A 20310-nucleotide genomic window follows, 5' to 3' on the forward strand; every position below is an offset into this window, starting at 1 on the left:
AATAAAAAAATTGTTAGATTTCTATATGGTATTAATTTTTTTGAACCACTAGGTATTTTATAATAAATGCTTTTTTTCGGAAATTAATCATAAAAAATTGTCTCTTCTTTAAAATAAAAACAACCAGAATAATTGATTTGAATCTTGTTTTAAAAGATTCAAATAATTTACCAATTATCCATTCCTGTTTGGAAATGAAACATTCCATTTTAAGCAAGTGAAAACAAACAATTGACTGAGTTAATTTCTGAAATACAATGTATAAACAGTGTTGATTACTCTGTTACATTACACATACATACATGTTGCACATATATAACTGATATTCCCATATAATACTACAATTTGCGCATAATATGCGCTCTCACGGGTAAACAGTGATGTTTACAAAAAATGTTTCAAACAAAAGTTGTTTAATAAGGAACATTTTTTACATTTAAACTTTTGTTCTATCTCTAACGGTTTACAAATTGGGTTCTACGGACCCAATTGACCTATGCTGCTCATTTACAAACTCAACCTCAATTTTTACGTCCTGAGTGGTTGTAAAAATTTCAGCTTGATATCTCTTTTCGTTTTTGAGTAATCGTGATGACAGACGGACAGACAGACGTTAGACAGACAACCGGAATTGGACTAAATAGGAATTTTATGAACACCTATATCAAAATTTTGTTCATAGAATTAATATTTTAAGGCGTTACAAACTTGGGACTAAACTTAAAGATCTTTTGAAATTTATAAACTATAAAAACTCTATAAGATATCCTATAAAAATAATTTTAGAAAACTATAGTAATATTCAATTATAATGACTGAAAATATTATAGATATGATAATTTTGAAATACTTGCCGAAAAATTAATTCAAGTTTCCTTAACGGACAAAAAAAAAAAGATAAATTTCATTTAAATAAAACATGTCTCACATGCATTTTAGTTTTCACGTAGCTGAATGTTGACTCTTTACAATAACTGGGTTGATATAAAATAATTTCTACTGATCAGTAGAGAATACTAGAAGACAGGAAAATGGCTCGGAAAAACGATATATTTGTATATAAATATACAGGATGATCAAAAATTTTGTACAAATATTTCAACAGGTTGTAGAGCTGAGTGAATTTGACAACTAGTTTGTTGGCAATGGTTCCATGTCGATTTATCTTCGTAAATCTCACCGCGGTTATTTCGTTTTTGAAATTTCTTCTTCCGACCATTTGCCCATGGAAATTTATCCTTCAATCATTTGGTTCTTGGACAATCTTTCCTCAGAAAAATTACTTTGAATTTGATTGAAATACCCAGGTGCAGAACGCTTAGGTAGCTAAAACACCTGGGTATTTCTATCATAGGGTTAACGCAAGGCCAAAAACCCTCAGACTCGTGCATATGAACCCCATTAGAAGCATGGCAAGCCCATAAAATTCCAGGGTATTTCAATCACAATATTAAAATAAGTTTAACAAAATTTATATGTATTTTTTGGAAAGTTAATAGTTAAGAAGAAATAATATTCAGAAATGAAATGACCGGGGGCGAAATGACAAAAATAAAATTTTCGGGGATCAATGTGAAGAGCATAAAATATCTAAGGTCGACGTGACAACAGTTCAAATGCGGGATTAAATGACCTAGAACGAATCTATCCCTCTCTTGGCAACGCCCATATCGTGTTCGGTAGGCCGTATGAATACATGTCATAATTGTGTACTGAAAGCTAAGCTAGTTCAGGTACGGGTTGGATTTGAAGTTTAGCTTCGAGTTAGAGTTCCGTTTGGCATTACGCATGCCTTGATGTCAATGATTTTCGTTGTTACCAGTCGAATATTTTTTGTAGTAATTTTTTGCTCATTCTGTATGTATGAAAAGTGTTTTATTCTCTGAAGTACCAATGTAAAACCACTAACTAGACACAGACAGACAGGCAGAGGATGTACTCTTTTCTGGAATATGTATATATATATATATAGTAACAAGTGTTGCCAACTGTTCAACTACTGATAAAATATACATGTATTTTAGAATATACAACATCGTCTTTATATTTTAAAAGTTCGTTTCGAAAATAAAATCAATCATTTTAATGTAAAAGTACATAAATTCAATATTTTTTACATTATACAACATTATATGTTTACAATTTGTATAAATGAGTATCATCAGTTTAATCAATGCATGATTTTTTAAGTTTTTTAATATTAATTTTATAATAAACTAGCCGTTACTTGTCTAATTTGCTGGTCATTTTCTACTTTATAAACAAATATTGGTGCACAATTTTCCCCTTTTCCCACTTGTACCTTAGGGCTTCCCTCTGTACCCTCTGTACTTCTGGCATCAAAAAACTTAGGAGCTTTCTTCGCTTAGAAGTTAGTTTCGCTCGAAATTTGGCACATCCAAAGTGAGGCAAAAGAGAGGGTGGGCAATCAAGGCGTGAAGTGAGTGAATCAATGAGATCCTTTACCTGCTTGAAAATTGACACTCCTGGGAGTTCTATGGAAGAAGAAGGCTAATAAGCCAAGAACCATCGTCTTCACAATACTTATATAATTTTCGAATTTGACCTCAATCGGTAAAGTAGATACACCAAAGATTATCATATATGTAAAGATTTGGAGAAGAAGAATCGAGAATTGAATCGCGAAAATATTAAAACAATCGACTTTTTCCCTTTGAAAATTTTATTAGAGAAACCTTATTTATGCTACTTATTATGGCACCGAAGATTGGGTTCATTTGGTTCCAAGTATTCAAAACTTTGAAACTTTCTTAAACCTCTGTTTTGAAACATTTCTAGTTCGATAAATTCTAGCAAATGATTCATCACGTTTTTTAATGTTCCTCTCCAAAACAGAGCATACTATGATTGCTTGAGTGAATATGCAGGCAAGGTCTTTTTGTGCTTCAGCAGGTGTTTGGTTGCTACAAACACCTTGCAATTATTTTCATTCATTAGCGCCTCTTATAAATGCATCAAAACTTTCTTTTTGGGACCTTGATATTCATGGTAATCCTTTTCGATTTTTAGCATTGCCAATTTGTCCTCAAACAAATTTACCCTGGAAACACAGGCGTCTTGGGAATTCAGTTGATAACTCATTACTTCATTTTGTCAAACAAATTTACTCAGGACTTTCGAAGTAAAATGGTTATTTTGTAGTAATTTTTGTTTTGAAAGTATAAAAGTGGATACAATGCTGTTTAAAAATAATATTGGCATAAATTAGACAAGACATTAGGGAAATTTGCTGAATCGATTAGGTATTCATACGGAAAATTTGGAAATTTTTCTTCATTTAAGTTGATACTGAGAAAAAGGAAAATGGTGCATACAAATCTGTCACTATTTCACGACCTATTACAATAAAAGCTTGTTCCTTGTCGCTCTGTCATTCTATGTACCATGTTTTTAGTTCCTCAAATACTCTCTTTATGTGTGTCTTGGCAATTCAATCGATAACTCATTACCATCGGTCCTGATTTTTTTTAATCTTTAATGCTTTGCATTTAAATGATTCTAGGGTTAATTTAATCTCCATGAGTAATAATATTCTGCAACCTTACTTCAGTTTCCACCTATTTTCACCAAATATTTAAATCATTCCCGAAAATACGTAGTTTGCATCACTTCACTACATAGTATAAAACAAAGTCACTTCCCGCTGCCTGTCCCTATGTATGCTTTGATCTTTAAAACTACGCAACGGATTGTGACGCGGTTCTTTTAATAAATGGAGTGATTTAAGAGGAATGTTTATTGTATAATACATATATAATATAGTAGAGAAGCACTGATAATTTTGGAGGTTTCTAATGTGATGTCGTAAATAAACACATTTTTGTATATAAAGATATTAGTATCAGTATTGCACTCGTACGAAGCCGGGTGGGTCGCTAGTCATTAATGTAAATCAAGTATCATTAACAATGATCAAACTGCTCTTTGAGAACACACAAACTGTGAGAGTTAAATAATATTGCTAGTCAAATAATTATTTGCCTAAATTTACGTTTACTTGCACCATATAACTCACAGTACCTACATAAAACAATACATCATAATTGAGAGCAGTTATAGAATGAGTTTATTATTGTAAATAAAGAGAAAATATCATGTAATAGTTACATAATTTATTTGTCTTTTTCTATAGCATAGACATACTGGCTACAACAAAATAATAATACTCTACAAGTCTACGCTAAACGTATTATTTTATTACGTAAATTTATTAAATTAAATTTTAAATTGTCAACATAATAATAATATAAATGATCATCTTTATAATTTTGATGAATATGCCTTGTCCAATGACTTCTCTATAGTAATTGTCTAGAACAGAAGTTCCAACTGTAGACCACATAATGAAATTTTTCGGATGAAATGACCCAGCAGGAATTATGTTGAAAAAGATGATCCTATATGTAAAAGTATGTTTAGGTACCATGGCGTCAGTTATGCATGGTACCGGTGGTACAGAATATACGTGGGAATATGAATGTTTCATCCCTTGGTGTCTTACTCCTGCACCATCAAATATGTACGGCGTTGCTGGATATTAGCTCTATGTAAGTTTTCGATACGAATAACATAAATGCCGTACAGAAATAAACACTTCCAAAATTTACAGGGCATAAAAAAAATTTTTTAACTTCCGGTATCGAAGTTACCATATTTATATCTGTGCGGCATTTATGTAGTATCCATCAAAGCCGTACATATTTGGTAGTACAGGTGTGAGACAGCAAGGGGTGTGGCATTCATATTCTAATTTGCACTCACCTGTACCTCGCAAAAGTGACGCCATGGTGCTTATACTTACTTTTTTTCTACATGATTCCTAGTGGGTCATTTCAACCGAAAAATTAAAGCATGGGCTTGTGATCTTCTGGTATTACTGATAATAGGATTTTTCCCAAGGAAAGTTGTTTACCAAAATATATTTAGGACGGTAAAGCATCATTTTGGAATTTTAAATTTTTAATTCCACACTTTTCCATTTAAGTCTTAAATTACTTGTATATTTTATGCAAGCCAAATTCGTATTTATGTAAATAAATTATCTTATTTAAATTCTTATGTATTTAAATATCAAAATTTTATGTATCTACATGAGAAATACCGAATGTTTAAAAAGATGAACTTTTAAAAAGCAGAAATAGTTTTCACCACCTTCGCCATCAATATCGTTTCAAAAGGGCTGGAGACTCACTTTCCCACAACTAGCCTCTTATTTTTCGAGATGCATTTTTCAACGAGTTTGTCGTTTCGTAACAACAAATATAAATTTGTATATGTTCTGCATACTGTATTAAAATTTACTAATTATATTTGTAAAATTATAATTTTGTTATTTGATGAGAATTTAAAAGAATTGTACAGAAAATTATACAAAATCTGTAATTTTTGGAGCGTTGATAACTCCAAATTTCTACAACACCGATCTCCGATTTATAAAATATTTTAATCCTGAGATTTAAGAATTTTTAAATATATATAATCTGATTGAAGATTTTTTGATAATAATAAATGTTGTAATCTATTATTTAGAAAGCAAACAAAATTTTTTTTTTCTTTTAAATCCGGAAAGTTCATACTTTTGTGAGGCAATCGCAGATACTTTCATTTATAATTTTTTAAAGATGCTTGACACCTTCATACCTCTCAATTTCTTTGCTTCGCGGCTTTTAATGGGTTACCAATCCATTTGAATTATCTACAATAAAAGTGTAAAATTCAGTAATATGTGAACACACCTCAAATGTGTCTCTCTAATTGGGATTTCCAAAATTTTCACGTACTTAACTGCTTTAAAAATTTTATTCTGAACATATTTTTTGATTATCTGTTAACCGAACGAAAGTTTTATATTTTATGAAATGTAAAATGTTAACAAATATCTCTGTTTTAGTATTGGGTGGCTAAAAAAATATGGTCAAGATTATTTTTAATAAAAATACCAAAATACCTCCGTATTTGCAATAAAATTATTTTTATTTAGATATGCGAGTCAATATCTACTTAACAAGATGAACGTAATTACTTAACAGATGAACGTAATTACATTAGGTAAGCAGATATGAGTGAAGGTCTATCCTAATTCGGATCTTAGACCAATTGAATCTACCATTAGAAAACGATATTCATAAAGGTCGCAAGTGGATGAATTAAGGACTTTCTAAGTAAAATGGTTTTGAAAGTATAAAAGTGGATACAATGCTGTTTACAAATAATATTAGCATAAATTAGGGAAATTTGCTGAATCGATTAGGTATTCATACGGAAAATTTGGAAATTTTTCTTCATTTAAGTTGACACTGAGAAAAAGGAAAATGGTGCATACAAATCTGTCACTATTTCACGACCTATTACAATAAAGGCTTGTTCCTCGTTATTCTGTCATTCTATGTACCATGTTTTTAGTTCCTCAAATACTCTCTTTATTTGTGGAAGCCAAAAAAAAAAAATGATTTTCTAAAATAACAACTAAATACAGTCATACATTTTTAATTACACCTTGTATTCTATCTAATTAAATTTTAAATACTAATTAAAATAATTACTATCCTAAACTAAATTAATATTAACATTATTATCTTGTTCTGCTTACAGATGCAATACGTATAATGACGTTGTGTAGCACGTGATGCACGGTACTCGTGGTGGAGGTGTTGGTGTTGGTGGTGGTGGTATGGGTGTTGTGACCACTCCTAATAGTAATGGCGGTCGAACGATACCAACATCAGTGACATCATCATCGCTATCTTCAAAATCACAATCATCAGTAACACAATCACCATTAAGTACAACAACAATTAGCGCAAATGAATTAATCAAACGTGAATTTTATGCAACTTATGACGTAATGACTGGTATACGAATTGCAGCGACATTGGGAGGCTTCTTTGGCTTAGTTGTAATATTAGTTGTATATAAATCAAAATCAAAAACTGAGAAAGCGCTCAATGATCCATATCTGGCAGCTGTGGCAGCTGAAGCCGTTGCAGAAGCTGAAGCTGATTTACAAGAGGAAGAGATGGCGTTACAAGCAGCATTAGAAGCTACTGCAGCATGGTCGTGTAATCCACGTGCATCACGTACCGCACGCCAAAGTTTAGGTAATATGAGTGCACCAACAATGTGGGCACATAGTCCACGATTCTCATCAGTCGGAGGTGGCTATGCAAATTTACTAACACCACCAACTCGTGCACAAACATACGGACCTAAAAGTTTACCAGGCTCAGCTTTACGATTTCATACACAACCATCGTGTAAGGAACTAGATGATGATGATGACGATGACGACGATGCTGACCATGATCGAGGAGGTGGTGCGGATGATGATGCGTTTGATGAATTCGACGATGATTTTCAGTTTTTAAATGTAAATAAACGTAATTACCGTAGATGTAGCAACATAACATGTTCTAGTTCTGATAGTAGTTATCTAGAAAGGCGTGGCAGTGCTGTTGTTGGTTTGCCTCCACCCCCGGCATTACCAACGAGTAGACGACGAAGTTCTGCTGAAAAATGTTGGGATTTTTATTATCCAATTGACATTCAAGTAATTCAACCAACACCTGATATGTCACCAAGTAGTAGTGAACGATGTGTATTATATGATACTGTCCCGGGTGGTGGAGCTATGACCGATGTAAATCGATTACAAGCTGCAAATTTAACTGTGACAGGATCATCATCATCTGGTTTAGTGGTTCCTTCACGTTTAGCGCCTTTGGCTACAATTAGTAGTTGTGCTAGTTCAGTGTTAGGTACAGAATTAGATCAACGATCCGAACTTGGATCGGATTCTGTATTTATGGACGATGATAATTATTGCTATGATACAGATGATGAAGTTACACAATTTAGTACTGATAGTAGCGAAGAGAATTTAATAACAACAGATTTACAATTGCAAGAATATAGTGGTCGACAATTACAACCATCGTTAAAACGACAACATTCTTGGAAACGGCGTGCATCAGCTCCATTACAACGACGAAAAAGTATTACACAGCAACAACAGCAACGTTTAATGAAAAATGCAGAATCAATAAATTTATTAAATAATGGTAGATCTGATTCATTAAAATTAATATCAAAATCATCAGAAAATATTCAATTACGATTATCATCAACGCGACGTTTAAATACAAACTCTGGAAATTTATTAAATCGTATTGCTGAAACAAGTTTATTAAATAATCGTGTCGCCGTTGCCACAGTTAGTAACAACGATTTTAAGCCTAATACATCTATTACAACACCTGTCAAAATAGCTCAAAGACCACCTTATCCTTTACCCTCCCAATGTACAATTGATGCATCATCCACAAATGTAAGTGATACATCAACATTAGTTGCAACTACTTCACATTTAAGTGATGATAATACAACACAATCGTGTAGTTTAAATATGCCGCCAACACTTTATATGGTGAGTAGTCCATCGACTACGTCATCGCAACAAAAGATGAATAAAAATAAAAAATCTAGTTCATTAGTAAATATTGAATTAGGTGCATCACAAGAGACTTTATTCTAAATTTTTCTGTTTTGTGATTGAAGAAGAAGCAGCTCTGTTACGCCAGCGACGCAAAGTACGGAAATCACATTTAAAAAATACTAGAATTATGTACTTTTTAGGTGCTAATTAGGAACCATAGTCAGAAATTAGGTGTTCTGTAACTTACACCGCAAATCAATACTCGAAAATTGCGTTGCCAGCATTATGTGATGTTAGAAACGCTTATAAAAATTTTAATGAAATAATTAATGTTAAGGAAACACAATTATGTGCTTAAGTGCTAAACGTACAAGATCGTGAAATTTCCTAATTAATAAACGAAAGCCTTGAATTTCGCAAAATAACGGATCTTAAAATTAGATCTCTCTAAAAATTTAAACTAAGACGAATGCTTAATCAGGTATATGCGTGGTACAGAGCTACCTAAGTTACAGAGCACCTAGTTTTTGACTTTGATACCGAATACGCACCTAAAAAGTGCCTAATTTTGGCATTTTTCAAATGCGTTTTCCGTACTTTGCGTCGCTGGCGTAATAGAGCTAGAAGAAGCATTTTATGAAGAAATTTTAAAAATATCAGCATTTATTTTATTTGTTTATAATGTTATAATTATTGATAATAATTGTTTTTGATATACCTATATATTCATCTAATCTAACCTCAGACATTTTATAATTTTAATTAAATTTAAGCTCTTACATACTATGCCTTTTTCCATTCCTATCGGTTTTTTTTTACTCTTCTTATTTTACCTTATTCTGTGTAGGCCGTAACTGCTCAAGAATTTCTTTTTGATATATTATGAACATCGGATAAATAATGGCCTTGATTAACTGATAAATGTCGATTTAGTCGGACGGCACGCTTTTGAGGTATCAATCATAAGAACGATATGTTTTTAAAGATCAAGTCGCTTCCCGCTGTCTGCCTGTCCTTATGTATGCTTAGATCTTTAAAACTACGCAATGGATTTTGATGCGTTTAGTTTATATTTATAATACATGTATTAGAAGACCACTGATGAGGTTTCTAATGTGATGTCGTGAAAAAACAAAATTTTGTATATAAAGACATTCTGTAGTATATTAAGTATCAGCATTGCATCCGTGCGAAGCCGGGACGGGTAGCTAGTAAAGATATAAATAAAATTATCGGTTGCTAAAAGTCTAGAAAGCGCTTCGTTGCCTATTTTGCTAACATCTTATACATAGTACCGTGTAACCACAACCTATGGTTTTAGCACACTTGGTTTTACCCACTAACATTGCTAATGTATCAAAGGTATAGATCCGTCTCCCCGAACTAATTAAAAAGGTCTATCTGACGATAGTTTTTCTATTTTTTACCCCTTTTATCTATCTTTATTATAGACAAAGAATTCAATATACGAATGTGTTAAATGAAATCATACAATAATGCGACCTAGACTTTCTTATTTTTTTACACTTTTGAGTCTGTTATTCCCTTCGTTGGAATAATTAATACAAAAAAATGGGTTTTGCCTAAATATTATAGATGAAGGCTTAGTATGTAAGACGTTTAAGAATCATTCAAGATTGGATTCGGATATTAAATTTTAACAATGAAATCATTAAAACGCAATAATGTTAAGAATAACTGGTGCTTAAAAGTGCTTTTGCACTTCTGTGTATAATGCATACATTTTATTAGTACTCTAGAATTTGAACCATTTTATCCAATATTGTATTTCTATTTTTATTATATTTACAAAAATTCGCTAAAAGTGCATTCTACATTGTATATGGCGTTGTATAAGATTTCGATTTGGATGCTATAAATAACGAATTAATTTACTATTTCTGTGCCATGTATCGAATAGACGCCATAACATGAAACAAGTAAATTTCGAGTTTTATATCAAAAATACATTTCTAGCGCTTGATAAGGCAGTTTTGACTCAACTGGTGTTAATAAGACTTTATATGATGATGAAATCCGAAGATAATAGGAAACATTTAATCTAAAATTTAATACGAGTTTTAAAATGAATACCTGAATCCAATCTAAATTTGACTGTTCTATCTCAACTTGAACAATATAAAGATAAAATCTACCATTTTTTTCGTTTAGTATTTTAAGCGAAACATCAAATAAGTGATTTTTGACTAATTACACATTTTGAGTAACTTGAACAAATTTGAGTAAAATGTTGTTTACTCCGATGAAAAAGTTTACAAAAACTTAAAATTATGTATTCTAAGATTTAAACTCCTCCTATCTTTTTATCAAGAGTAACCAAAGATCTTATTTTGTTTCGCTGATATTTTAATTCATATATTAGTTTAGTTCGAAAATCGAAAATAAAAACAATAAAAGAAAAAAATAGTAGATTTTCAATAAGATAATAATTTTCTTCATTGATTTGAAAAAAAAAAACATATTAATAAGATCAGGGTAATTTTTTAATTACACACATTTCTTAAAAAAACATTTGTCAACTATTATAGACTGTTAGTCCAACCATTAAGGAATTTGATATAAAAAAAAATTATACTAAATGAGAAAAAAATTAGATATCTTTTAAAAAATATAGAAACAAAGAAAAACGTCGTTATATATATGTACTTATTAATATATGAATATATAATTTTTTACATAATTCTATATATATATATAAAAAAAACTAAAAATGTATAACAATTTTCAAATCAAATAGCTAATATTTTTTCACAATTTTAAACAAAAAATGTAATTTTACATAATCTATTTACTAATGGTAATATTTATCAAAAAAAAAAACCTTATTCTATTGTATTATTTATTCTATTGATTTTATTAAATATATTGACTAATTTCCAAAGTGTATTTTTAATTTATTTTTTTATTTTTATGAAGTTATATGAATAATATAAAAAAATTAATCAGTAATCGGTTTATTCTAAAGCTGGAACGAAAATCAGTGTATCATAGTATCGAAAGGTTTGTTTAATGAGTCATTAATTATGAGCCATAAAGATAAGGATCGAACAAAAGAAAAATTGGTATCAGTAAGGAATTTAGTACCAAAGTCGTGTGTATACTTATATATTTTGAATATACTGAAAATTTCCCAGAATTGAAGTCTCAGGCTTGAAAAACGTTGCTTATAGCCAATATACATATAAATTTTCTTTGATTTCTAAATTTAACAAAAATTTCTTCTTGGATCGAATATTCGATAGAGAAATTCATTAGAAGAAAAAATGTCCAAATTTTATTTGCCTTAAAATGAAGAGTTCGGAGATGTTAGTAGTTGAAGCTTGTCTCCTGTTAATTAGAAAATATTTGTTTCTCTAAATGAAAAATTCGTTGACCTTAACACCTATATATGAAATCAATAAATAAATCTATTTCTTCTAGAATTAGCCATTCAGGGTTAGCCATTCGACCGAGTAGGAAACTGTCCTAGCCGAAGTGTGGAATTGGAGAAAGGTTAAAAGGGAAAGACACAAAAAAGGGATATCGATAATGCTTCATTTCCGACTCAGAGTAACGAAAAAGATAAAGTCATTCATTAATTACGTAAGGATAATTTTGGCAATTTTTGAACATATCTACTCCACCCTCCCTCACCCATGTGAGGGTATACGGTTTCTCAAACCCCCAATTTTTTTTATGATAATAACATGCTGTAAAAAAAAGTTCAGATACACTAAAACTCACAGTTGGACGTAAATCAAATATTTTTATTTTTAAACAGATAATTTAGGTTCAAGATGTAATTTGAAGTGTACATTGTAGAATAAAGAAAACCATTCGGCGTTCGAAATAGAACTAGACTTCTATTATTAAATTTCAACTAACAAAATATTACGTAAGAATGGGTTTTACCTACATATGCAGATTATTTCTAAAAAATGTGAATTGAAATATACGACTTTTTTAAGGCTTTCGTACCTTGGCTTTAATGCTGATAGATGGAAAACTATCTTGTGACAAAAATTGTTACTTCTACTCTTGTATCAGATATTATCGATATCCATTATTTACATTTAAAAATTCTAAAATATCAATATATTAAGTAATATATTAAAATGTATTTATTATATAAATTATATAATTTGTTAGCTATAGGTAATAGTTACAGTTTTTGCCACAAGATACGGTACTATCGATAATATGTGCTGTATGCAGTGATACCACTACAAAATCTTGTACTTTTAAATTTCATTCAGTATTCCAACAACTCCATATTCATTGATAACTTCAATTTTGTGGAAATATAATAATTAAATAATATTATTCTTATAACTTCAAAATCCTTTGCGTGAATAGGTAGTATTTTTTTTTTAATAAAATTCTGTTCTAGAAGAAAAATAAAATTTTTGACAGTGGTGCTGCTGACCATAAAGAATATTTATAATATAAATATGATCAAATAGACCAAAGAGAAAAAATGATTGATAAAAAAAAAATGTTTGTTAAAATGTTAAAAGTTTAACTACAATAAAAAAAAAAAAAAACCAAAACCTATTTAAAATTGTTATTAGAATATTAGCAATAATTAAATTTTAGGTGAGGTAAAACATAAATAACCATTTATGTTAAAATGGTAAAATATTTTGGCCTATAATAATAAGATTTATTTATTTTATTGCATTGGCCAATTTAGAAAATTGTTGTAAATACGTCATATATCCTCAAAAAGTCCTACATAAATTTCATTTTTAATAGTAAACATAGGCAATGTGCATCATTTGTTATGTCTATGTAGTTGCCTAGAGCTGAAATATTATTAAAAAAATTAGGCAACTTATTTGTAAAAAAGAAAAGACCGTAGTTACCTTGTACAGCCCCAAAAATATTTTCGTGGTTAACGATGTGATTCTTAATTACTATACATTCACTTTTTGGCATTTTCCATAAAAAAACTTTGATTATCATAAAAATAATAACCAATACATATCAAATATGGTTTCAAAAAAGAGAATTAAAGTTGATTGGTCCATTATTTGTAAAAATAAACTGAAAACTTTTGTTATTTATCAAATAGATTTGTTAAATAGAGATTATATTTTATTTTACAAAAATTAACAACTAGAACAATGGAACGAATTTTAATTCATTATCTTGTAAATATTTTAAATAATAATTTTCTTTAGCAATTTTTAATAATTTCGACAAAAAAAATTTATGATGCCTCTTAAATGTTTGTGGCTTTATAAGAACAGTCCAAAAAGCACAATGTATAGAAAACAAAAAGGATACTTTTAGCAAATAGAACAAACAAAATTATATATTATATATAAAAACCTATATATTTACAAAGTATACAATTTGAATTTAATTTTGAAAATTAAGAAAAAAAAAATGAAAATTCGAATTATACACTGTGTACGGAAAGTATGAAAATTGTAAATTGTTATTAACTTTATAATAGGAAAAAAATAGGAATGAATTGGAATCTAATTTTTTATACTAATTATTTGGAAATAAATTGGAAAGTATTTTAAAAATAGTGCTACGGCATTTGTTGATGATAATAAAATAAACATTTTTTAGTTGCTCTTCCAATTCGCCACTTGCCTAAGCTACTAAAAAATCCGTATTTATTGTTTGAAAGAATTTTCATGTTTTTCTCGGGCCCTCAAGAAACTATAGAAAACGCTGTTGTGTTACATAATGAGAGTTGTAGAGGGTGTAAACATTATCTTAGAACGTCCTTGGTGGAAAAAATATTTGAAGAAAGAATGAGTCTTAATAAATCTTAGAAAATTTTGAATTTCTCAACGTTTTTGCACTAGTCTGAATAAATATGAATTAGACTACTCCAAAAACGTTGAGAAATTCATAAGACTTTTTCAGAGTTTTCGATGACTTATAATACTTATTCTTTCTTCAAATATTTTTTCCACGAGGGATATAATTAAATGACAATAAAAAGGATATTTATATGGACTTACGAACTAGAGTTGTCAATGATATAAAACAGATTATATGTTCTGTGATTTTTCATAGCCATTCAACCGTCATTATAGGGCTATCTATGATTTCTTGGAGTCGCGAATAAATTGGAAGCAAGTTTTTGGAAACTATGATTACTAGAGATAAGTTTTTATCCGAAATTTGAAAAAATTATAATTTTTTTGGAGAGATGAGATTTCAAAACTTAAATAAAAATAAAATTATGAAAAACACTCAAAAGTATAAATTATGAGAAATTGTTATACGGCTTTTCGAAAAGTAACTTCATCTTCATTGTTTTATTTTGACAAATTCCAGCATATTTTTTAATAAAATTATAAAAATAATAAATTATTTCCAAATAAATTTGTACGATAATTTTCTAGATGTGTTTCATTCCTAATACAATCAAAGGAGCTAAAAATAATATTTATGTTTGAAAAAAGTTTATTTATGATAAAATTATGTGCCTGATTCACATGCGATCATAAGTTGTTATTAAATGAAGGCATAAATTAAGATTTTAAATTGTTTTTCTTTTAAGGAACATGTGAATCAGTTATTATTGTTTGTAACGAATTAAAAGAAAAAATGTACCATATTATATTAACAAAAATAGATAAAGTTTTGACCTTTAATGCAGTGATTAAAAATAAATTTATGGCGGAATAGAAATTATACTTTGAAATTGAAGTATTTTTACACAAATAATTTTACAATTTTTCTTATTTTTTTTACGTAAATATATCTGATCCAACGAAAAAAGTATATAGACCTTTTTGTGTATAAATTAATAAGCTACAACTTATATCACTACAAGTACAGGCGAAGGTATAAGGTATAAGGTATAAGGCCGACCTTCACCCATCTGATATTTAAATTCTGATTATTGATTGATAAACACGCTTATGATAACTTGTCTATAGAAAAGTGTTTCATATATAAATTAATCTTAATCCAATACCAACCAATACCTTACTTCCAATACCAGTTTCGATTGGTTAAAAGATCGGTGTAGAAAAATAATTGATTAAATTAAATTCATTTAATAGAAATAGCCATACAAATTTTTCGAGGTACAAACTATCATAGGCGTGTTTCTCAATCAATAAAATATCATAAAAAATTGGTCTCATTTGGATATCAGATGGGTAGAGGTCGATCTTATACAGTCTCTTAGTCTATACCGTTTTTAATATAAAATTATTTGGTTCTAAGATATTCAGAGAACTTGATTTTACCGTCATACAAATGGTAGAAAGGATTTTTTCATTATCTAAATTAAGCAAATTTCTTGGTTTTAATTTTCTTGCAGAAAAATTCTAGTTTTATTCGATCAATGATTAAAAATTCAATCTTAAATTTAATTTAAATTCGAAAGAAATATAGAAAGTCTTTTTGTATTTTTAGTCACTGGTATAATTAAATTATCTCCGAGTTTAAAAATATTTGTATATTTTTAACGACTGCCAAATATTGTAAATTGTATCGAAGCAAATGATTGTGTTAATTTGAAAGTGTTATTTCGTTTTCACGTATTCCAAGTAAGCGTGGCATCGTAAGTGAGCATAATTTTATGTATTGTATAAAACAATTTGAGGCTTATATTTCGGGGATTGAAGAAGGTTTTATTAATTACTTTGAAAAGCCAGCAATAGTTCCTGATCAATGCGATCTACATATCTCTCAACATATTTTTTACTTTTTAATTTGGCAGATAAAAAGTGCGGTGATCTGTCTTTAAATTTAACATCCGCTGTATGCTTTGTCTGGAAAAAAATGCCATGAATGGATGAGGCAGCTTAATTCACAGAGAAAACGACGAGGAGGTAAAAAAACCATCCGCGCTTTTTCTCTTTTGAACTAATCATTGAACGTGTGGTAAATCAGAGAGTAGTAAAATTACAGACGATCGCGTTTTTTATCTTCTGAACACTTTCACTGATCACTGATTAGTTCAGCAGATAAAAATGACCGTCATAAAGATTTAAAAGCACACTCGATGTACTATTCCTGTAAAAAAAAATTATGAATGTGCTTAGTTGTTCCTTTGAACTAAATTCCTTTTTTTTTAAGAAAAAATGCATAATTGTTGCTAAATTTACAGAGACTCCAGTAAAAAAAAACGAAGTATCGACCGGAACCACAACCATTATTTTTTGGCTTTTGGAATTACCTATGATTCGGCGTTAAATTGGTGTCGTTAAAAATTTGTTTTTAAAATTGGAGATGGGATTATTGAATCTTGTATTGTAAAAAGAACAACTGTAATATTGTAATTTTTAATAATAAAAAAAAACATGTTGTAAGAGATATTATCGCAATAAATGTTAAAACAAAATATGTTTTTCTTAATTCTTCTTAATAATGCTTTACTACGGGAATTCGATACGATTTTTTGCTTTTATTGTTTGTAAAACATTCGTGAGTTCCTTTCACGAATCCATCATTAAAGGGGATTACTCCCCCCCCCCTTCCAAACTAAATATAAGCACCACTTTTCAATTATCGAAAATATATCTATTTTTCTTTTAACTATTTATGATATTTTCGATGGCGTGACTATACGAAAGCTTTAATTTCTGACTCTCCTTTCCTCTAACTTGAACCTTATATCCGTCTGATAAACCAAGATTTAGAACACACCGTCTATACAAAGTATTAAAAAGTGGCAGTTATGGATATTATAAGTAGATGTTAGAAAAAAGAACAGTATTGTCACATAACATAGAGATTCACTTAGAGTGTATCAGGAGGAATTATCGATGACAAGTCTTCGAAAAACTTGAGTTTCTGACTCTGCTCTCCTTTAACTTTAACCGTACATCCGTCTGATAAACCGAGATTTCCAATACACCGTCAATACAAAGTTTTAGAAAGTGGCAATTTTAAGGATGTTAGAAAAAAAGATCTGCCACTGTTAGTCAAAAAACTTACGAGGCTCACTTTTAGTAGGATGATGAAGAGATAAAATTTATGGTGTGAAGTGAGGAATATATAATTTTAAAAATAAAATAAGTAAAATTTATTTTATTATTTTTGCCTTATTTTGCAAAAGGCAAAAAATTATGCGGAATCTCACAGCTACTCACGAAATACAATCAATCGGGCGGGAAATATATGTCGGGCTATAATGATATGCTTGTGCTTAAATTTGTACCAATATTTAGAGAGCTCCCTCCGTTCCTTGCTTACCTTACTTTGTCGATGATTTTGTGTCTAAATGAAATCTTCCAATAAGATATCCAGTAAAAAAACTAAAAAATTTGAACTGCTCTATAAATGAGCATTAAAACATTGAAAGAAACGAGAATATAAAAAACAAAAATATATTCTCTGAATTAAAATAATATAACATTAGTTAAAAATATATACATTTTGTAAATGTAAAACATACATTACATTGAAAAAAGCATTCTAGAACTTTCGAATTAATTAGATATTATAAATTTAAATATTTGGTTTTAATTGTGTTCAGTTACACAACGGTTATTTAACTTAATTATTTCTGATATGAAAAATATGATTATTAAACTTTTAACTATTCGATTTTATTATCAGGCATTTTATTTCAAAAAAATTGCTTTTTATCTTCAAAAAAAAAATTCATAGTATGGGGGGTGAATTCTACGAGTGTGGTGAGTGTTTTATTCCAGAACTATGCACTGAAGGATAACCCATCACAACCTAGACAAAAATTTAACACGTAAAAGTTTTAATAACGATATTTTTTTACGCATAAATATGAGAAAGGATATAATTACATTCAACGCTTTCTGGGACAGGATGAAATGGGAAAATGGCTCTGTGATTAGAATGGCGAATACCAAAGGAAAAATCTGGATAGTAGGGTTTATTGAGGTAAACCTGTAAAAAACAATTTATAAATTTAATACTTAAAAGTCTTTTACACATTTTTTCATTTTACGTTTTCTGGAGCATAGTCACCAGGCCCAGGTTTTCTTGATATATCTTTAGGTAGTTCATAACGTTTACTCATTGTAAATGCAGGAGCACGTTGTTTTACAAAATTATCTTTGGGAGAATATTTAGTTGGGTTAGGATTCTTCACCCGTTCATCGGTTACATCTTTATATCTTCCAGTTATTGTATAAGATGGAGCTGCCCGTTTATTTCCTTCCTTGCATCTACCAATTGTTGATGGAATTGTATATAAATTTGGCCCAGGAGTATTACCATGTTTGCCTATCGATGGTCGTAAACCAATTGAATATTTTGGTGATGAATCCAATTTTTTTTCCGAATTTTCTGGCATATAATCACCAGGTGCTGGTGTTGTAAAGCTGCTCTTTTCTTTATTACGACAATGAATACTTAATGCTGGCGCCGTTGCTTTTCCTACTTAAAATAATAATAAGGTACATTAATTTATTTAACTCATTTAGGTATAATAATAAAAGTGAGCTATAAACTTGGTCACCTAGATTGATATTAGCTTTTCTTGTTTAATTCAGACCGTCAAGGCAAAAGTGGCCTATACATATGCATGGTGTCTTTTTTAAGTTGACTTATGCTTGAAATTCGATATATAAATCGAGTCAAGGAAAATGCTTCAAAAGAAATACGTTTCAAAGGCACACAAAAAAATTATCGATTAATCATAGAAATACCCTTTGCACTTAAGCCAGTCACATCATATTTTGATGGTCCAGGTCCAGTTGTATCGTATTTTTCTGAATGACGATTACCAAATGAAAATGCAGGTGCTCGATTAAGTTTTGATATAGGAAGCCTTGTTGTGCCAATTAATGATGGTAAAGCAATAAATGCTGGTCCTGGTGATGAACTCTCCGCAGCAATTGGTCCTCGCCGTTTTGTTGGCACCCATTGACGCTGTGTAAATCCACCCATTATTATAACTGGATAATAAATACCGAATCTGTTGAATAGAAATTTTCGATAACCATAAAAAATGATGAAATAATAAAAATCTATGATTTTCTTCGAATATGTTGTATTATTAGGTAAGCATTCAATTTTTTTAAATTGTCAAAATAATATATTCTCAAATAGTCTAAGAGCAATTAGACCAAAAACCTACATTCTTTTACAACCTTCAGCAATTTTTAAGACACTTCTTATTAAAGTGGGTGTATATTAAGAGTTTAAACCAAATATCAATAATAATCAAAGGAATTATTATATTTGTTCTTATTGGTGTCAGTAATCCCTTTCTTAACGGTATCTTCGATAAAATTATTTGAAAACCTTTAAAACGGCTTAATTATTCACTAGAGTGATACTCACCCGCTTAGCTGGGTTTAAAAGTAAAGATTGATAAAGATTGTTCTCGCTTATCCCCTTTTTATAACACTCGAAATAATGGTGGTAAGGATTGTTTTACACAGGTAAAATATATGTATGGTTTTCTAATTTTCTAAATGTATAATAGTAATTATTCATTGAGTATATCAGAGAAGATGGCCGTGAAATATTTTATATTGACTATTTTTACAGAAATCTGTATTTTATGGTAATGTCAAATTAAATTAATTTTTAAATTTTTTTTAATTTTTTTATTAATTTATCTTTATAAATTATATCTCATGTGTTATTTTGATATATCGGCTATATTTCTGTACAGTTTCATTAAAAACCATTCGCTAGTTTTAGCGTGAAAGCTAACAAACAAACAAACAAACAAACATGCTTACTTTCGCACTTATAATATATAGAGATGCCAATCAATATTTTAGCAAATTTAATCATAATAAACTTACCAGTAAATCTAAAAATCCTTAACACTGTACTACTATCACCTTACGTTCATCAGCAACATGCTTATTAATAAATCTATGAACAGACTACCAAGTTTTTTGATCGGTACGTAATGTAATTTTTCCTTTAATACT

At 29.6% G+C, this 20310-nt stretch overlaps 2 protein-coding genes across 2 annotated transcripts; one reads left to right on the forward strand and one right to left on the reverse strand.

Moving 5' to 3' along the window:
- Nucleotides 1-6616: 6616 nt before the first annotated feature.
- LOC123297942 lies at nucleotides 6617-8727 on the forward strand. The gene has a single exon (XM_044879780.1). It carries the CDS (start codon nucleotides 6647-6649, stop codon nucleotides 8549-8551), a length of 1905 nt encoding a protein of 634 aa, XP_044735715.1. The 5' UTR covers nucleotides 6617-6646; the 3' UTR covers nucleotides 8552-8727.
- A 9329-nt stretch (nucleotides 8728-18056) lies between these two features.
- LOC123297608 (outer dense fiber protein 3-like) lies at nucleotides 18057-19410 on the reverse strand. The gene is made up of 4 exons (XM_044879349.1): nucleotides 19069-19410; nucleotides 18366-18796; nucleotides 18202-18304; nucleotides 18057-18124 (listed from the first exon to the last, which is right to left on the reverse strand). Exons 1-4 carry the CDS (start codon nucleotides 19307-19309, stop codon nucleotides 18096-18098), a joined length of 804 nt encoding a protein of 267 aa, XP_044735284.1. The 5' UTR covers nucleotides 19310-19410; the 3' UTR covers nucleotides 18057-18095.
- Nucleotides 19411-20310: the final 900 nt, after the last annotated feature.

Source organism: Chrysoperla carnea, chromosome 4 (genome assembly GCF_905475395.1).
Source record: "Chrysoperla carnea chromosome 4, inChrCarn1.1, whole genome shotgun sequence".
Classification (NCBI taxonomy): domain Eukaryota; kingdom Metazoa; phylum Arthropoda; class Insecta; order Neuroptera; family Chrysopidae; genus Chrysoperla; species Chrysoperla carnea.